Below are 19,145 nucleotides of genomic sequence, written 5' to 3'. Positions count from 1 at the left end.
ATTGAAACCACTAGCAAGGATTTTCTTTTCCTGTTTATATTTCCAAAGGTTTGAGACAAAAACAAACAAACAAAAAAGCCCCAACAAACCTTGTATTTAATTTTTTTAATACCATAAGAATCGGATAACCAGAGACTAAAACAAACTAGAGGACTCTGTTCTCTTGATTAGATTGAGTCTCTAAAAGATGGAGAGTGTAACCGCACATGCCTACACATGTGTTATCAGGATTGAGTGAGGTAATAGGTGGCACGCATTTAAAACAGTCCTGCCACACTGCACACTCTGTGTACGGGATCTGATCCTGCCTTCCAGTGGATCCCCTTTCATGCTTGTTTATATCCCGCTCTGTCTCCTGACCAGCTACGTTTGCCACCCACTCAAAAAAAAAAAAAAAAGATTAAATTGAGAACATTTAAGTAGGAAAGTTGCAGGAGAAGGAAGATGGCTTTATAAGATTCATTAGAGAGACATGTTATTTCCTCCCATTGTCTAGGTTTGGTCGGAAGCGGACACTAGCGGCGTTTCTGTGCCTTGGAGGACTGGCCTGTCTTATTGTGATGTTTCTTCCAGAAAAAAAAGGTATGCCTTTCAAATTTCCACGAGGGTTCTAAACAGCACTTTATTACAATGAATCTCAATACAGTAAAAGGATTACCATATGCCAGGCGTCATTTCTATGATTGCATATCACTTAGCAACTGTGCGGGCTATAATGGGCCAGACTCTTCGCATTGCCTGAACTATTCTCCTGGTGAATAATGTGCTCAGAGGTGTGCTATTAATTCTTTCAGGCTATTAAGCTACCATCTGGGGTGTCTGGGATGCAGCACTGGTGACGTTAGAGTTGTTTACTTGATAATGGGAAGGCCAAGGCCCATTCTGCACTGAAAAACACTCCTTCCAAGCTGCAAATGAAACTGAATGCTCTGGCCAGGCTGGAGACAGGAGGTCGGACACTGGTTCTCAGAGGTAGCTTCGGAACCCCTAAATGTCTCCACATGATTCCCCCAGGGTTAATAATAATAACAACAGCAACACCATAAGAGTAACACTCACTGTCCATCACAATGGTTATGCTCTTGTTCAATTTAAAGCATGACTTAGGGGTGCTGAGATGACTCAGCTGGTAAAGGCCCTAGCCACAAAGCCTTCGACCTGAGTTTGATAACAAGTACTTACATGATGGAGGTGAGAACAGCTCCCACAAGCTGTTCTTTTACTTCCACACATGCTGTGGTGCACACACACACACACACACACACACACGCACACACTCACACACAAATTCACACACACACACTCACTCACACACACTCACTCACACACACTCACACACACATACACACTCACTCACACACTCACACATACACACACATACACACACACATACACACACACTCACACACACACACACACACATACACGCACAACACACACATACACACACACGCTCACCCACTTCAAATAAAGTGTGTTTGTAGGAAGCTTTGGTACTTTTATAATTCTGTAGCTTTACTAAATAATACAGCTTCAAAAGATATTTGGAGTGGGACTGTAGCTTAGCTGGTAGACCACTTGTCTAGCCTGCACAAAACTCTAGGTTCAATCCCAGGACCACATGAAATCTGATCACGGTGGCAAATCCCAGAATGCTGGAGATGAAGGCAGGAAGATTAGAAGTTGAAGGACATCCTTGGCTATATTACAAATCTGAGGTCAGATACATGAGACCCTACTAGAAATAAATGTCTCTTTGCCATCCGATTAATGTTAGCCATGTAGGAATTCTGTGAAGCTGGATATAGCAGTGTGTCCTCGAAATTCCAGCACAGAGGAGGTGGAAGCAGTAGGATCCCAACAGTAAGATCTGAGCTGTGTAGCAAGTTGAAGGCAGGCTCGTGCTACACAGCAAGACACCGTTTCAAGAACAAAAGAGGAAGAAAATCTGTAGATACATAGGCATTTGCAGCTTTCTAAGCTTTTTGTTTGTTTGTTTGTTTTTTGTGCTTCTTTTATGGTACCTGCACATTGGAGATGTGACTATTCCAGCACAGAGACATGGTGTTCAGTGAGGCGGGTCCTACCAGCTTTGCTACCAGGGTACACGGGCTAATAACACCCTGCGCTGAGTTTGGGGATTTCGATCGCTGCTCTCGTGCTCTGAGAATCATGGAGATACTCTGGTAGCTTCTGGGAAGCATGAAATGGTCGTTTCCCAGAGCAGCCTGCATGTTAAGCACCCCTCTGCTAAACTGCTGCTCCTTGAGTTCAGTTGTTCTAGGGTCTTATCCAGAGCCTTCAGGAGGCCCAGACTCACTTCCTGACCCTGCGGTGTACTGTTCTTCAGTCGGTCACCACCTGAACTTCCGTGCCATGAGCAGATCACACACCGTGTGTTTGTTCAATAGCGATTTAGGCTGGGATTGCACCACAGCTGGGCAGGGATTTTATCAACTCATGGAAACTAGACAATTCAGGATGCTTGCCCATTTCTTATCCTATACCAGTGCCAGCATTCTCGTTTTGTTTGTCTAAGGCAAGAGATAACGGGCTTCTAACTGTGGTAGCTTTATGCTCAGCAGAGCGTGCTTTGTGCAGACAACTTTGGAGATGCAGTTTTCTACCATGACTGTCATATTTATGCCTCACCTCAGAGAGCAAAGCTTTGACTATGCCATAAACCTTTTCTGTGCCTCATCTCACTATGGAAGGCAGGGCCAAGGGATATCTTTTTTTCCCTCTTGCTTCCTTGCACATCCAGGTAGCCCACCCCTAGGACTCTGCGCATGACTTTTCCTTAACATTTACTCTACTATAAACAACAAAACAAAACCCAAGATGAACACACGTGAGCGATCTCCTGACCAGATCAGCCAGCCCTCTTTATCCCCATTTGTCCTCAGAGCTGCTGGGACCCTCTGCGGATTGTGCCTCTTGATGAACACATTTGAGACACAGTGGAGCACTGTTTTCCACAGCCTTGGGGAATAAATATACCACGGCAGTTATGCTTAGAAAAGTGGACAGCCTGACAAATTGCAAAAATTTCCTAGGGAAGAAATTCTGTGATGACCCTTAGTAAATGATGTCTGGTTTTCACAACCATGACTGCTAGAATGATCCTCTCCCACTGCGGCTGAGCCCATTTCCCCCCTTTGATTCATCACTAACGACAGAGAACAGATGGCCTATTTTTTGTACATAACCCTTCTTCTCCTTTCTGGAATCCTCTCTGAAAGTAAAAGAAATTCTTTAAACTATTCATATTGACCCTTTAAGATGTTTTGCTTGGTTTCTTTTCAATCTGCCCTTTTCAGAGTTTCAAGCTATAGGTTATGAAAGTCCTGATAAGTGTGTATTAAGAAAGAGACTTCGCAGTTTCTATTAGCAGCTCATGTGAGTTTGAAGACCATTCAATTCTCCACCGTGCTCCTGCTCATTTCTCCACCGTGCTCCTGCTCATTTCCCTGCTTTCCTCCATCAAGCATTCCACACCTGCGCTCTCCCCTTTCTGCCAACTCAGGTGCCCTTTACCCATGGCTTCCTTTTAGCATCTGCCTATGGTTGTGGTTCTCAGTTTCTGGGGGCGTTTGTGAATACCGTGACAATATATCTCCAGAAAACAAGATTAAAAACCAGATGTGTGATATCTTGCAGCCTGTGATTTATAATTATAAGTGGAATATCCCTAATCCAAAAAGCTGAAACCTGAAGTGTTCCAAAATCCAAAAACTTTCAACACTAATAGAGAAGCTTCCTCTCCAGGAGCTTCCTTCCTGGTTAGCCTCCCCGTGTTCTCCTCTAGGAATGTTAACAGGGCCACTTACTCATTTTTTAAAACAGACTGGTCAGCAGGCATTTTACTTGGTTTGTATTCTTGCTCAGAGGAGGGTTCTAATTAATCTTACAATTATAAATTGCCGTGTGGAGTGTTGACTAAGTGCTGGATTCTCTCCACATACAGAAGGTCATTACGCGTCACCACATACGGGAACTAAAATTCAGGCTGGTCAGCTAGCATGTCCAGCTTTAGAGTGAGGGGTTGGCGTTTCACCCCTGACTCACAGCACAGCCCGTGATTGCAAACGGGGAAGCCGTGGTGTCTGAGCATGAACAACACTGTGTGATCACAGCCAGTTCTCAACTCTCCAGTGGCAGGCCTGGTGGGTTTAAAAGACTGACTTTAGGGTGGCCCTGACCTGCAGGGGAGGCTTGTGGCGGCTGTGTCCTCTCTGGAAGATGTGACCATGTGCCAGACCAGCCACAGTGAGGATGGAGATCATGTGCACTGACTGCCCGGAGTGGCCGCACGCCACATCTCCTCCCTCAGAGCCGTCTGCCCATCTCTGCCCCGGCTTCTCCAGCACCTATGAATACGAGGTCCTGCCTGTAACCAAGGCCTGCTTCCTGGCCTCAGACAGCTTAAAATCTCATGATCCAAAAATAATGAGCAACAGTGCCACAGGAGAACTGACAAGTGATTGGGCCTTCAGCCATGATCGTAAGAGGGCAGCCATCTCCGCACTTTAAAATATAAAACCTATATTTAAAAAAAACTAATAAAATATACATTAAAATGTTCATATTTATCCACTGGACAACAGGCTGCATAGGGCAATGACCCCAAGATAAGGACACTAAACAAAGGCAGGCTCCAGGAGGGTCTTTGTGCAGGGTCAATCAAAGAATCAAAGAACTAGTTATTGAGCATGGCTACAAGTTGCTAAGGCAAAAACATTGAGAAATGGATATTAAGGTGGCTAGAAGAAATAGATATTAAGGGGGCTAAATGTTGCTGGGAAACAATATTGAGAGGAGTAAAATACACAGAGGAAGACTCCAGAGATCTCCAGAAAGATCCTCCAGGCTCTGTGCATGCAAGGGAGGTTACGCGTGAGGACAGAAGGAAACCACAGATCAGAGTCCGATGGAGTGACGTGAGTGGGGAGGACTGCCAGGCAGCAGTGGGGAGGATCATGAGATCGGACCGGGTAGAATCAGTAGATATGAGTGGGAAAGACCATGAGTAGAGCTGAGGACCAGTAGACAAGAGTAGGGAAGATTGTGAGTTTGAACTGGTAGCACCACCAGACAGGAGAAGGGAGGATCACCAGACAGGAGTAGGGAGGACAATAAAACAGAAGTAGAAAGGACCATCAAATAGGAGTAGAGGAAATGATCAGACAATAGCAAGTAGATCCATCAATGGAACCCAGGCCAAGGTCCTTTGTGCATCCTTTAGCTGGGCATTAACCATTAGAGAAGAAGCCTAAGTGAAAAGCCATTTGCCAAAATGCTCAACACAAACACTCCATGATCAACCGATTCTGAGTAACTGAACTGCACCATAGAGCAAAGTCACTAAGGGAGCCCACCCACCACCTCACCAGGGAACAGTCACGCAGAGCTTTCAGTCAGAATTTCCAGGCTTCCACATAAGCAGGAGAAATCCTCCTCACAAGGAGAGAATTCAGCAGAAACAACCCTGAGGTCCATGAGTGATGGGACCAGAAAGCCAGGAGAGCCAAGCAGCAGCTGCAACAGTGGCCCATGTGCCTGAGTGGACGAATATCCAAGCAGCTCCTGTGGCTACGCTCTGTGGGTTTAAGCAGACAATCCAAGAAGCTAGTATACTGTGTCCCGTGAGCCCACATAGGCAAAAAACATCCTTGGAATGAGCAGAAAAAAATGAAGCCATAAAGAAGACATGCTCAAGGGGAAGCACGCAGCATGCGAAAGCAGTGGAGAGATGAGACCAACACCAGACTGGATAGCACAGAAGAAGAGATCCATGAATTCAGTCATAGCTAGAAATTAAAAAAACAAAACTGTTCACCTTAAAATTAAAACAAAAATGAATTAAATCTAACAGAGCACAGTGAGTGTGGGGAAATATAAAGTGACTTGACTTTTAACTTTGGTCTTGGGAAAATATCTGCAGAAACAATGACCAAGAGCTTCATAAATTGATAAAATTTCAAATGTCTTTTAGTGACCATGTGAGGATCCTATGTGCCTCTTATAAAGCATTCAGAGTCCCCAAAACAAACCTGTGCAGAACTCAGTTGATCCTGCAATGGCTGGTTCAGTGATTGATTGAAAAATAGGAAATGGAGACAGAACAAGCACAACCCAACCGATTCACACACACACCTTACCCTAGTGCCAGGGAACATGGCTTCCATTTGAAAAGCCACAGAGCCTCTGGTAGGATGCCATCAAATGGGCCAGGAGCACAAGCAAAGGGAATTAAAAGTACTGAAGACTTGTAAAAGTATTGCTTGACCAGAACGAAATTAAACTAGAAATCAATAGCTGTATCTGGAAAAAATCCTAAACATTTAAATACTAAACAACACTCTTTTAAGGATGCACAGGTCAAATGACACGGGAAGTTACAAGATATTTTGGTTAAAACATAAATATATAACCATCAAAACTCATGTAGAAACTTTTATAAAGCTTAGTTTGAACATTTATATAATTTATATAATTGTCAACACTCAACAGATTGGTAATCTCAATGCTGTCTCTAGAAGATAAACTCTAAAAAATGAACGCCAGTGAAACAGAAGGCAAGCAGAAGAATAAAGTGATAAATATAAGAGAGAAAAAAGCAAGGAATGAAAACAGAAAAATTATAGAGAAAACCAAGGAAACCAAACTTTTTGTTTAGGACCAATTAAAATGAATAAACCTCTAAACTAATAAAATATAAGGAGACACGGATCACAAATATCAGAAATGAGAATGGGGCCATCACTGAAGGAGCTGTGGCAATTAATGAGAAAACATCAAGAATATTCCTATGCTAGTAAATCCAATTTAGGTCCAGTCTGCAGAGAAGCAAACCCAGAAAGCTTATGTGGAAGCAAGCGGCCCTTCGCTGGAGAGCAGCTGAGTGTGAGGTTAGAAACATCCCACAGAGAACACCAACGGCTTTGCTCCTGGGTGCTATAAAACATGTAAATAAGAAATTCCAATTCATGTGATTTCCCAGCAATTAACATTAGGCCATCACTTACTCCGAGGACTAAGTCAGACAAAAGCAAGCTTTAGCTCACAAACACAAGCACAGTGTTACTCGCCATATTAAAACCCAGAAAAAAAACGAAAGTTACTGATAATCACATCACATATTAGCAGGTATGGGAGGAGACAGGGATGATATACAGATGTTCAGGAATTTGAACAGAGGTGTGTAGCAATGGGAGAATGGGGAACTGGGGGTAGTCACCAGCAAGTCCCAGATGCCAGGGAAGCAAAAGGCTCCCAGGACCCAACACAGGTGAGAGTAGCTGAAAGGTCCAACAAAATAGAGGGAGAACCTGTAGAGACCATATCCAGAGGTTAGGCAAGGCCTCTGGTTGGGGGGTTGGGGCCACCCACTCATCTCCAAATTTTTAACCCAGAATGATTCCTGTCTAAAAGAAATATTAGGGACAGAGTGGAGCAGAGACTGAAGGAAAGGTCATCCAGAGACTGCCCCACCTGGGGAATCCATCCCACATGCAGCCACCAAACCCAGTCACTATTGCTGATGCCAACAAGTGCTTACTGACAGGAGCCTGATATGGCTGTCTCCTGAGAGGCTCTGCCAGAGCCCTACTGATACAGATGAAGATGCTTGCAGCTAACCATCAGACTGAACAAAGGGACCCCAATGAAGGAGCTAGAGAAAAGACTGAAGGAGCTGAAGGGGTTTGCAACCCCACAGTAAGAACGACAATATCAACCAACCAGACCCCCCCCCCAGAGCTCCCAGGGATTAAACCACCAACCAAAGAATACACATGGGGGGACCCATGGCTCCAGCTGCATATGTAGCAGAGGATGGCATTGTCTGGCATCAATAGGGGAGGCCCTTGGTCCTGTGAAGGCTTGATGCCCCAGTGTAGGGGAATGCCAGGGGGTGAGGTAGGAGTGGGTGGGTGGGAGTGGGAGCATCTTCATGGAAGCAGTGGGAGGGGGATGGGATAGGGGGTTATGGAGGGGAAACTGGGAAAGGGGATAACATTTGAAATGTAAATGCATAAAATATCCAATAAAAGAAAGAATATTAGCAGCTGGAAGCACAAGAGAATTTCCTTAACCTGACAGATTGGATCAAGGGAAAACCTCTAGCAAATGCTGCATTTACCACTGAAAGGGTGAATAATCGCTGTCATCAGGATGCCATTCTCTATGGAACATGGTCAGAAACAAACCAGTGAATGCAGTGTAACCATGAAAAGAAAGGGAAGGGACTGAAGCCGAGACAGAGGGAAATAAGCCTGTTGACCTGAGTTCAGCCCTGGACACACATGGTGAAAGGAGAGAACCAAACCCACAGAGATCTGCTCTAACTACAGCACACATTCCACTCCATACACACACACAACACATACACACACATACACACACACCACTCCACACACACACTTACACACACACACACCACTCCACACACACACTCACACACACTCACACACCACTCCACACGCACACACACACACTCACACACATACACCACTCCACACATACACACACACACTCACACACTCACACACAGACTCACACACATACACACACACCACTCCACACACACTCACACATACTACACACACACCACTCTACACACACACTCACACATACTCACACACACCACTCCACACACACACACACACACACACCACTACACACACACACACACACACCACTACACACACACACACATTTAAACACTAAATAATAGAATTAAGTAAGCCTGCCAGAATCATGGATGCACAATTTTATTTCTATATATCATTAGCAAATAATCTACTATGCAATTAACAATGGCACTAGTAATAAAAATTTTTAAAGTTTTAGAGGTAAAATTTCCATAGCATGTATAAAGCATGACATAAAACCATGAAAGGAGGAACTAGAGAGGGCTAAATAATTGAATTAGCAATAGTAATATTCACAAATAAGGAGATCACCAAGCCCTTTAAGCCTTCGTCTCTTACCAAACCGATTTAGCTATCAAATGCCCAGGAGTATTCGTTTACTGATAGAATAAATTTGTGCAAATATGACTATTCAAAGGATTCTAGACTAGCCAAGATAATTTCTATCAAGAAAAACAAAGTTGTAGAATTTATCATGTTTAACTTACCGCAGTTATAGGAATCCAGATAGTGCGATATTTGATAGGATAGATCAGGGGAAGGGATTGAATTTTAGAAAAGCACTCAGGAGGAGGAGAGACCACCACAAGAGTTCAAGGTCATCCTTGGGTACACAGCAAGTTCAAGGACAGCCTGGGCTACCTGTAACCATGTCTGTCTTACAAACAGCAAAATAAAACAGATTGGCTTATGATTATCATTCTGTAAAAGAACAGTGACTGAAGTTTGCTATTTGGAACCAACAGTTTATTGCTTGAGCTAGGAGTTCAGGGCCAACGTGAGCAGCAGAGGAAACACAAGTCCCTTAAAACAAAACACCCTTAACAGAAAGAAGTAAAGAACAGACTAGGAGAAAATATCTGTAAAATATATATGCATGGCGAAAGATTGATTCGAAATAAAGAATGGAGTTTTACAACTCAGTAATAAATGGACAAAAGAGACGTTTGTTCTGATGGCTCCAAAGGGTTCCTGAAAGTCCTGGAAACTCTGTCCTCCAAAGCCGCATTGTGGGAGCTAAGTTATGACCTCGTGGAGTCTAGTACATGGAAAGAAACAAGTGTGCAAACCCACATCTTAAAAACTGTAATTCCATTTTAACTTCCCCTCTAAATCACTTTGCCTTCTTCCCCAAACAACGCTTTGACCGTTCATTGGGAATGACTTAGGAATGTAGGTCAGGAAGGCAGGGGACTGGCTCAGTGGCGGCAGAGTCTTCTGGAACACAGCCCGCAGCCCAGCAGCTGCACAAGCAGGAACCTTAACAAAGAAAGCTGTCTGCTATTGACATAAGCCATCTTAGGGGATGGAGAAGTGGGTTCCCCCTGAAGAAGTGACTGCAGGTGTGTTGGCAGGAGCAGAGGAGAGAAGGTTCAAGCAGCAGATGGACTAGCTTTGGCCTGTGGCCAGAGCCAGCCTCCCCAAATGAGCTACTGCTGGAGGTGTCCTCCTCCTCACGGGGGAATCCTCTTGCAGCTTTAGACTCGGCTGGAGGTTAGATGATTGTCTCTGTGTCCTCCACGTGAATTTAAATTTCCAGATGGCAATCGTCTCTCCTGTTAGTAAAGATGTAGGGTGCCTTCCTGTGGTTTTGAAAGATGCCACTGTGCACAGGGCAGGGCGTGAGGGAAATCCACCGCTACCAAAAGCCATTTGTAGTTAAAAGGCAACACGCCTCAAGAGAAAGAAGAGATATTTTATTCTTGAGCCAAATAGTACCGATTGTGTGAAGGACCCTATATAGATCCAGGGTGCCCGGGATAACATGTTCTGATAAGGAAGCATCTGCTAGCCACAGAATGAGAGACGTCATAAACATGTCCCCACCAATTGCGTTTGTGGGGTGCTGCAGGCGGATGGGTTGGAACAAACTTATCCAAACAACAGTTGTGTTGTGGGCTTCAGATGCTCTCTGGTTGTAGTCCTGTCCTTGGAGTTGGTGGAAGACGTGGCACATTTCCAAGGGCTTTGTTTTATAGTAGACACTTTGATAGATCAAGCACAGGGGCGGGGCAGGGGGCGCTAAGAAAGCCTGATGGCAGAACTATGATCCACATCATTCTAACTCTTCAGGAATGCCTAGAGTCTTCAGCGTAGGTGTCTCGATCGTTTGGTTTTGAGGAAACTTCAGTTTACACAAATAGTTTTGTTTTCATCCCTGCTACTCAATACTTTTTCCTGATTCAGTTTTCTAGAAAATAGTGGAGAGGCTCACATATCCTAATTATTGGTTGAAATGGTGAAGTGAATAATCTAGTTAAATTGTTAGTAGAGGAAGTGAGATCAGGGTCCTAGAAACATGCCTTGGAGCAAATGCTGGGAGGCATGGACTCTTTCTAGAGAGACCTTGTAGCTTAAATATATATATATCACTTAAACCAGCAGCCATGGTCATCCCCAAATATCTTGGCAGCACTGAATGTCATCCTAGATGTTTAAGATGCCTGTTCATGGTCTCCTGACACCATGTTAAAGTAGACGAACATGGTTTTGGACTGGGGATGGGATATGCCCTCCTCACTGGCAATTGAGGTAGCATGAACACAGACTCTTCCCACCACGTTCATGCCAGCTAGAGTCCCAGTGCCTCTTAGTTCAGTAGATACTTAGTAATCAGCGGTGTGCCCTATCCCACAGGGAATTCTGGGTCAGACAGGAATAAATAGGACACCAACCTTAGCATAGAATACCTTGAAATACACTCTTGCAAACAAGACGGAAAGTGGGTAACAAGAGAGCGCCCGAGGCATGCTGGTCGGTGGGCTGGGAGGAAGAGGCAGCAGTTATACGGAGGAGCAGCGGGAGGAGCAGCATCACTGAGATATTAAGGGAAGAGGGGCTCATGAGCTGTGTGGTCCCAAGGAGGGGACAAGGTCTTCTGCTTGGCATAAGTGTCACTAAGAGAGGCAATTACATCTGAGATTGGGACAGTGCTGCTGGCCCTTGGGGACTTTGAGGAGAGGCAGGGAGTCAGCTGGGTGCTGGGAGTTGGAGAGGAAGATCAGTGGCAAGGCTGATGGTAACTGTAGGAGGCACAGAAAGCTTGAGACCTGTTTTCTCCTCACAAGGAGAAAGTTGCTATTTAGAAGGCAGAGGTGTGTGGATTTTTGAAGGAAGAGATTCACTGGAGACAGATAACAACTATAGAGACCCAGAAAATAAAAGAAAGAACCACCGGATACTATTTTACTAAGAATGTGAAACTAGAATGCATTTATATTTTATTTAAACAGAATAAGAAATTCAAATCTAATTATCAGTTAATAACCCAAGCAAGAAATGGAGAAAAAACAAGTTTTTTTCCAAATTTCTTTCACCTTTTGTTCTCTTCAGAACATCGTCATATCTTCTTTCAAAAATGTCATGGGCCTATCTCTCACCACAGTGGAACACTTTGGTATTTTGAGCATTTGGTTTTGAATGGTCCACAAAGCCCGTAGACTTCACTCGTGTTGTCTCTGCTCCTCAGACACAGGTGTGTTTGCCGTGGTCAACAGCCATTCCTTGTCCCTGCTGGGAAAGCTGACCATCAGCGCTGCCTTCAACATTGTTTACATCTACACCTCTGAGCTGTACCCCACTGTCATCCGGTAAGGCTCTCTCCTGCTGCCGTACCCCATTCATGCCGTCCAGCTTTGTTAACGGTGCTGCTGTGGACGGAGATGGCCTTCCCTGCCTTTGCGTGGGCATGTGTCGCTCATGAGAGCATTCAATCTCCCATTGTCTTAGGCACTGTTCTATTGCTGTGAGCGATACCACAACCAAGACAACTCTTATGAAAGAAAGCATTTACGTGGAGGCTTGCTTACAGTTTCTGAGAGTCAGTTGTTTTAGAGGGGAAGTGAGTGGAGACTTATATAAGAAAGAACATCTTCAATCCTAATAGCCCTTCATGAGGACAAGGGCAAACCCAGATTCAGGATGGGGCTGCAGCCTCAGCTCTGCTTCCTGTGCCCTGGGCTGGTCCTCCCTGTGCCAGTCCTATGCCAGTCTCCCTAAAGAGCATTTGGAAAACCTCTGTTTCTTCAAGCAGGAGGCCTCCGAGTGCTTTCCACCTGTTGAAGTCTTTTCCCAGAAACAGCTTGCTCTGCTGGTGTCTCCTCATCCTTGTTTCTGCAACATGGGTGCCACACCGTCCATCCACACACACAGGAACGCCTTCCCATGCCAACAGAAAGGCTGAGGCAGAAGTGGAGGGCTAGCCTATCTGGAAACGGCGCCATTCTCTGTTCCCTGGCTTGTTGTTCTGGGTTACCTGACAGTGTGCACACATCATTTCTATTAACATGCCTGGCTTTTAACACTTAGCTGAGTTTTTAAAAAAGTCAAAGATTTTGGCTCACAAAACCTTGGTTGTAGCTCTCTTAACTGACAGAAGAACTAAAGCTCACTCCTTCCATGAGACACACTCAGATGCTCAATCTGTTCATCTTCTGACCCATACGGCTATTGCTATCCTCATGAGACTTAAATTAATTAAAATTACAGACACTGGAGATGGTTAAGAGCACTGACTGCTCTTGAAGATGACCCAGACTCAATCCCCATCACCCACATAGCAGCTCACAACTACCTGAAAATTCAGCCCCAGGGGATCCAACACCTTTCTAACTGCAGCAGTCCCAGGCATGGCCATGATGCACATACATATAGTCAAAGCATTCATATACATAAAAATAAATACATTTTTTAAAAGTCTGTCACTGCTGAGTATGATGGCCCATATCTTCAGTTTGAAGAACTTGGGGGGAAGACAAGAGGATTGGCACAGTTCAAGACCAGCCAGGGCCAGCATAGCAAGACCTTGTTCTTAAAATAAAAGTTCCTTTCCTTATCCTCATGAGTCACATTCAAGTGATGAAAAGCCTCATGTGTCCAGTGCTGTGGCACAGGGTGATGTCATTTCAGAACTCCTTGGCCTCATAGAAAGGTCTAATGGGGCACTGTACCTTCTCCTTAGGAATTTACTATGTTGGATTCGGAATAGTCTTCCTACCCAGTATTAAAGTTGTCCCCCTGAGACTTAATGATTGTATTTATTTAATTAACTTGGTTTCTCTCCTGCCTTCTAGAAACGTTGGCCTCGGAACGTGCTCCATGTTCTCCCGAGTCGGTGGGATCATTGCTCCCTTCGTCCCCTCTCTGGTTGGTTTGTACCTCCTGTCTCTGTTCTTGGTCCTCTGCTTTGGCGACCATTTGTGCTTTGTGTAGAAAGAGATAATGAGTGATTTCGGCCAAGAGTGGCTACACAAATGCCAAGCTTGTGCCTTTCTGACACAGAGCGCCGTACTCTGTCAGGGTGGATGGACTGGGGCATTCACCCCTGGTGCATCTGACGTTTTGTTCACCTGGACTCATTGGAGGGTTTGGTGATGCCAGCATTCCCCCTCCCATCAACACTCAGAAGTCAACTAATGTGTATGATCTATGGAGTACTGGGTTCTATGCTAAGTACTTTGCACATATTACTGCATGTAACCCTCCATAGTCGCTGTAAGGGACCATAGATGTCTTAACTGGTAGACAATTATAAAATCAGGCATGAGACCTTGAGCTGTCATGACGTGTGGCAGCCATGATATTGTATTCTGAGGGTCAGTATGGCCCTTCATTATTCATTGTCCTCTGGAAGGGTCCGGGACATTTCCACATGTACACCAACAAAAACACCAAATCCTAGAACGTTTATAAAGGAGACTGAAGAGAAGGCTCGATGGTTTAGAACACACCTGTTGTTTCAAAGAAACCAAGTTTGATCCCTGGAACTGTGTCAGGCAGCCCTTGACCTCCTATAACTTCAGGGCCTCCATCACTGCCGTGGGCACCAGCACATCCGTGCACACACATGTACACAGTTAAAAATCCTGAAATAGTCTTTAGAGTATTATGTCATGAGGTATCTTATTATATAATAAAATATCATTATGTTATTACTTCTACTATGGTTTCAACACTGCCTTTAAGGACTTTTCTAGAGGATCTTGAAAAGAAATATTCTAAACGCTAGAGCCAGCTCACTGTGGTCGGGAGCCTGTGCATTGAAAGAAATCATCGACTTTCTCTGAGAATTCCCTGTGAATCTCTGAAGCAATTCCTGGTAGCACCACATTCAACTCAAATAGTTAACAAACTCTGTGTGCCACAGACCTTTTTCTTTGGATTTCTGTTCTTTTGATCTTAGGACTCTCAATGATGTCATGACAACACATCTGACCACTGCAAAGTTTATTAGCAGTAGATAGTCCATAGTTCATATGAAGAGAATGTGAAGACCAGTGTGGAGCAGACTCTGCCCTCAGGTGGAAGCCGGACTTGAGAGTTCCTAGGAGCTCTGCTGATGTGAGCCTGTCAGGCTCACAGGTGACCATGGCCATGCCTTGCCTCACACGGTTGGTCCAAGGCTTTGGCTCACTCTGTATACCCGTTTCCTGGATGGTTGTCTCAGAGCAAAGAAAACGCAGTGTGTGGTGTTCTTGTGAGAAGGGGCTGACCATACAGCAAACCTGGCAGTTCTTGGTCACAGGACTGTTGATGTCACCTGCTGAGGGGCTGATAGATTTGTTTGGCTTTTGTCTCCACAGAAGGACGTGCAGTGGTCCCTGCCCTTCATCGTGTTTGGAGCCACAGGCCTGACCTCAGGCCTCCTGAGCCTGCTCTTGCCAGAGACTCTGAACAGTCCTTTGCTGGAGACATTCTCTGATCTTCAAATGTACTCATATCGGCGGTTAGGGGAGGAAGCGCTGTCTCTACAGACCTTGGATCCTCCACAGGTAAACAGACATATGCTGTAACCATCTAGGTGCCCTGGGCTTTGATCCTCAGAACGATCTAAGACTGGGAGTTGTGGTGCACCCCTGTAAATCCAGCACTTGGGAGGTGGAGGCAGGAAGTTCTGAGGTTGATCTCAGCTCCTTAGCAGATTGAAGGCTGACTTGGTCTGCCTGGGCCCCTGTCTCAAAACAACAGTGAAATCACTCTTTGAGTGCCTGGGTGGTAATTCTCATTTGGACCTGTCGTGATGTCATTTTGCACATTTTACGGCTTCTACAAGATCTCCTTTGCCATTGCAGCCCCTGGGCAAGGCCAGCAGCTTGGGGAGCGAGAGTGAGGAAGAGGAGGAAGAGTTCTATGATGCAAATGAGGAGACACAGATGATCAAGTGAAGAGCCCGAATTCCTGCCCAGAAGCAAAGCCCCATCATTCTTAGTGCCTCGTTCAGCTTCAGCACCAGAGACTGCTCAGCCCACACTGATGCTTTCCAGACAGGAGAGGCGGTTGGAGGACAGATTCCACAAGGGAGAACTTGCTGCATGGAGAGTCGTTGTCAGGACTGAGGCTGAGCCCAGCACCGTGCCTCTGGCTGCACAGCTCAGATCCACCTTGTGTCTCATGCTGCTTCCCTTCCTCGGGACCTAAGAGCTGGTGTGCGAAACTGCTCACACTTTTACTAGGGTTAGCCAGACCTTCCCGGGATTTCACCTTCCTAGTAAGCTTCACGGGATCCCTGTCACTTGCTTCTCCCCACCAGGAATCTTCTGGTGCAGGCTGATGTGTACAGAGCTCCCAGCTTCCCCTGGGCTCATCGGCTGGTTCCCAGCTCATTGGTTGCCGGGGCTGCTTGTGCCTTTAGTCTGAGTTCATTCACTGGTGAATTCCAGAATCTGCGGAGCAGTTATCCGTCATCAGAGGACTGGCTGTGGCATGGTAGCTCCCGTTGGCACTTGCGTTGTGCAATTTTCCCAGTTCCCACTTGGAAGCAGTTGGGGAATTGTTTTTTCTTTGTGAGATTCTAGCCATCAGCAATAATTTGAAAATCATGCCCAGCCAACAACGAAACTCTACAGACTGAGGGTGGTCAGCGCGCGATGCACTAAGCACCTGTGAAATGACCTAAGAGTGAAGATTCTCAACAGTGTGCAATGAGGGATTTGCACAGCACACCAGGGTTTGAACTCTGCACTACATCAGCCTCTACTAGTGGGTTATTTTTTTCTTTTAAGAAAATGGTGAGTTTTCATTAAGTGCTTCCATGGATTTCCAAATGAATCAAAATCACACCTAATACCTATTTCTCACAGAACTTGAACACTCTCAAATAGGCATATAAGCCAGAGTCCACGTGTGGTCAATCGGTCACTTCCCGACCAGGGAAGCGGCTGTGTGTTTAGGATTTCTGTGTATGCTAATCTCTGGGGAGTAGAAAGCACACAAATGTTGAGGGAAAGGTGCTCTGTAGATGCTCCTGGAAATTGTGCAAGCCTGCATTCCTTGCCTCCAGTTATGCTCCTGGACTCCTCCATGTTGTCTCGGCTTCTACTGTATCCATCTGCTCCTCTGTTAGGTCATCTTTCCTTTATGCCCTGGCTCATGGGGGAGCTGTTTCTACCACTGTGGAGAACCCTGGCCGGCCAGGATGTGGTGAAGACCCGATAGTGACCCTGTGTCTGTCAGGAAGATGATGGAACTCCCGGCAGCATCTTGTCCCACACTCCGAAGTACGAAGTCCTGCTGCTTTCCTCTCCGGGAAAGGGAGGTCAGCTCTCCTCAGGAGAGGAAGAAAAGGGCTTCCAGAAACTCTTGGTTCTCGTCCAATAAAGTGTCTAAAATAAACCAGTAAATTTATATAATTTTTATTGGTTTGATCTCTCTTTTTGTGTTATAACCTGTAGGATTATTATTTTCAATATATTCTGATGCAAGATTGCTTCCTGCCTCAATGGTTTGTGTTCCCAAATGAAAGACATGCACACACACACACACACACACATGCACACACACACAGACACACACACAGACACACACACAGACATACACATACACGCACACACACATACACACACACACACGCACGCACACACACAGCCTTTATAATTTAATTGCCTTGTGTAGCACAATAGCTGGGCAACTGCTGTTAGAGTCTACTTCCCACTGATGATTCCGAATTACTACTTACTTATTTCTATGCTCCATCTTGGCTGCTCCTGACCCAATTGAGAGCCCTCTGGGCCGCTCTCTCCCAGCCCCTTTACATGGTGGCTCTGCCTCTCTGTCCTGCATTCTCAAGCCTGGCTTCTCTCCTCTTCTTCCTCCTCGAGGCTCCTAGCCCTGGAAACCTAAAACCCCTCTTTCCCTTCTTCCCAACTATTAGCTGCTGGCATCTTTTTTTAACCAATCAGAATTAACTGGGGGCAGGCTCCCAGAAGCTACATGTGGACCCTCTCATGCAAACCATTTTGAGGGATACAATTATCATCAGAATACAAAGAGCTACAATAACCCGTTAGAGAGAATTTGATATTAGAAGTTAGAAAATGTATCCATCAGCCTAGGCACAGAAAAAGCAGAGTTGTGGCTTGTCTTCCCGTGTATCATTCCCTGCCACTGTTGCAGTTCCTGCTGCTGCTGGCTAAGTAAGTGAAGGTCCAGGGAACTCCCAGCTGAGAGGTGGAAGGAGAGACCCAGTGTGAATTATGTGCCATGTAATAAGGCCGGGCTGGCTGTCAGCTGCTCTTGTTGGATAAATTATTACATTTTTCTTCTCCCTGGGTAGTTCTCTAAGCACGGTTTAATAATTATTTCTCTGCCTTTGTAAAGATGGATTTTCTTCCCTATGGCTGTTAGTGAATATTGATGGCACAAAGCCACCGAAATCTTACTTCGTAGGTAGCATATTTGGCTTGTATAGATAGTCTATTAAAAGTGTCTTTAAAGAAACAGTATCTACCTAAAAATACCTATAACACATGGAAATCACCATATAAACAAACACGTGGAGTTTAAATAAGAATTGCCTGCCCCTCTGAGCTGACAACAGTCATAACTAACAGGAAGTCCAACACGAGGCTGAAAACACCTTTCTTGAGTTGTCAGATAGGGTTGTCCAAGAGACCCACAAAACATCATAGGCTATTGCCATTGCCCGTGGTGCCCTCCAGAAATGGAGGGTAAGACCCTGTTGATTGTGTGTGTGTGAGTGTGTGTGTGTGTGTGTGTATGATAGATAGACATATGTAACAATAAAATTAAAATTAAAATTAATTAAAAATTAATTAATTATTAATTAATTAATTAGAAATTAATTAATTATTAATTAAATTTAATTTAATTAAAATTAAAAGTGACAAGAAAAATGTAGACAATAGGAAAACTCATGGTTTCAGTCCCAGAGGTCTAATGTAGTCTTCATGCTGCATGATCTGTTCAAAGATACTGTGCTTCAGTTTCAGATGCTGGGTTTAAACTTCGTCCCTTGAAGCATGGCAGCTTGTCTCCTGGCTGCTCTGTAGCAAGGGAGATAGTCTTCATTTCTCAGCATAAACACAAAATACAAGAAGAATAAAGTTTCTGGAGCACTACTGGCGTGGCTGTGACTGGAACAGGCACTGTCCAGTTTAGTGCACTTTAGGCTCTTATTGCACACATATTCAAGTAACTGTCAGGTAAGAGTTTGAGACTGAAATCCCACTTTTCAGTAGGACTTCTTCCTACAGA

General features: G+C 45.0%; 1 protein-coding gene across 1 annotated transcript in view; it reads left to right on the top strand.

The window, feature by feature from the left end:
* The window catches only part of Slc22a15 (solute carrier family 22, member 15), a 59,979-nt gene extending 42,698 nt beyond the window's left edge, over positions 1 to 17,281 (top strand). Inside the window, 5 exon segments of the mRNA NM_001107707.2 lie at positions 497 to 582; positions 12,124 to 12,244; positions 13,727 to 13,799; positions 15,236 to 15,424; positions 15,725 to 17,281. Of these exon segments, the coding sequence (NP_001101177.1) occupies positions 497 to 582; positions 12,124 to 12,244; positions 13,727 to 13,799; positions 15,236 to 15,424; positions 15,725 to 15,817 (562 nt within the window). The 3' untranslated portion in view covers positions 15,818 to 17,281.
* The last annotated feature ends 1,864 nt before the right edge of the window (positions 17,282 to 19,145 follow it).

The sequence above is a fragment of the Rattus norvegicus genome, chromosome 2 (assembly GCF_021556685.1).
Source record: "Rattus norvegicus strain SHRSP/BbbUtx chromosome 2, alternate assembly SHRSP_T2T, whole genome shotgun sequence".
Lineage (NCBI taxonomy): Eukaryota > Metazoa > Chordata > Mammalia > Rodentia > Muridae > Rattus > Rattus norvegicus.
The sequence above is the reverse complement of the archived record's forward strand: the minus strand, read 5'-3'. Positions and strand labels throughout refer to the sequence as shown.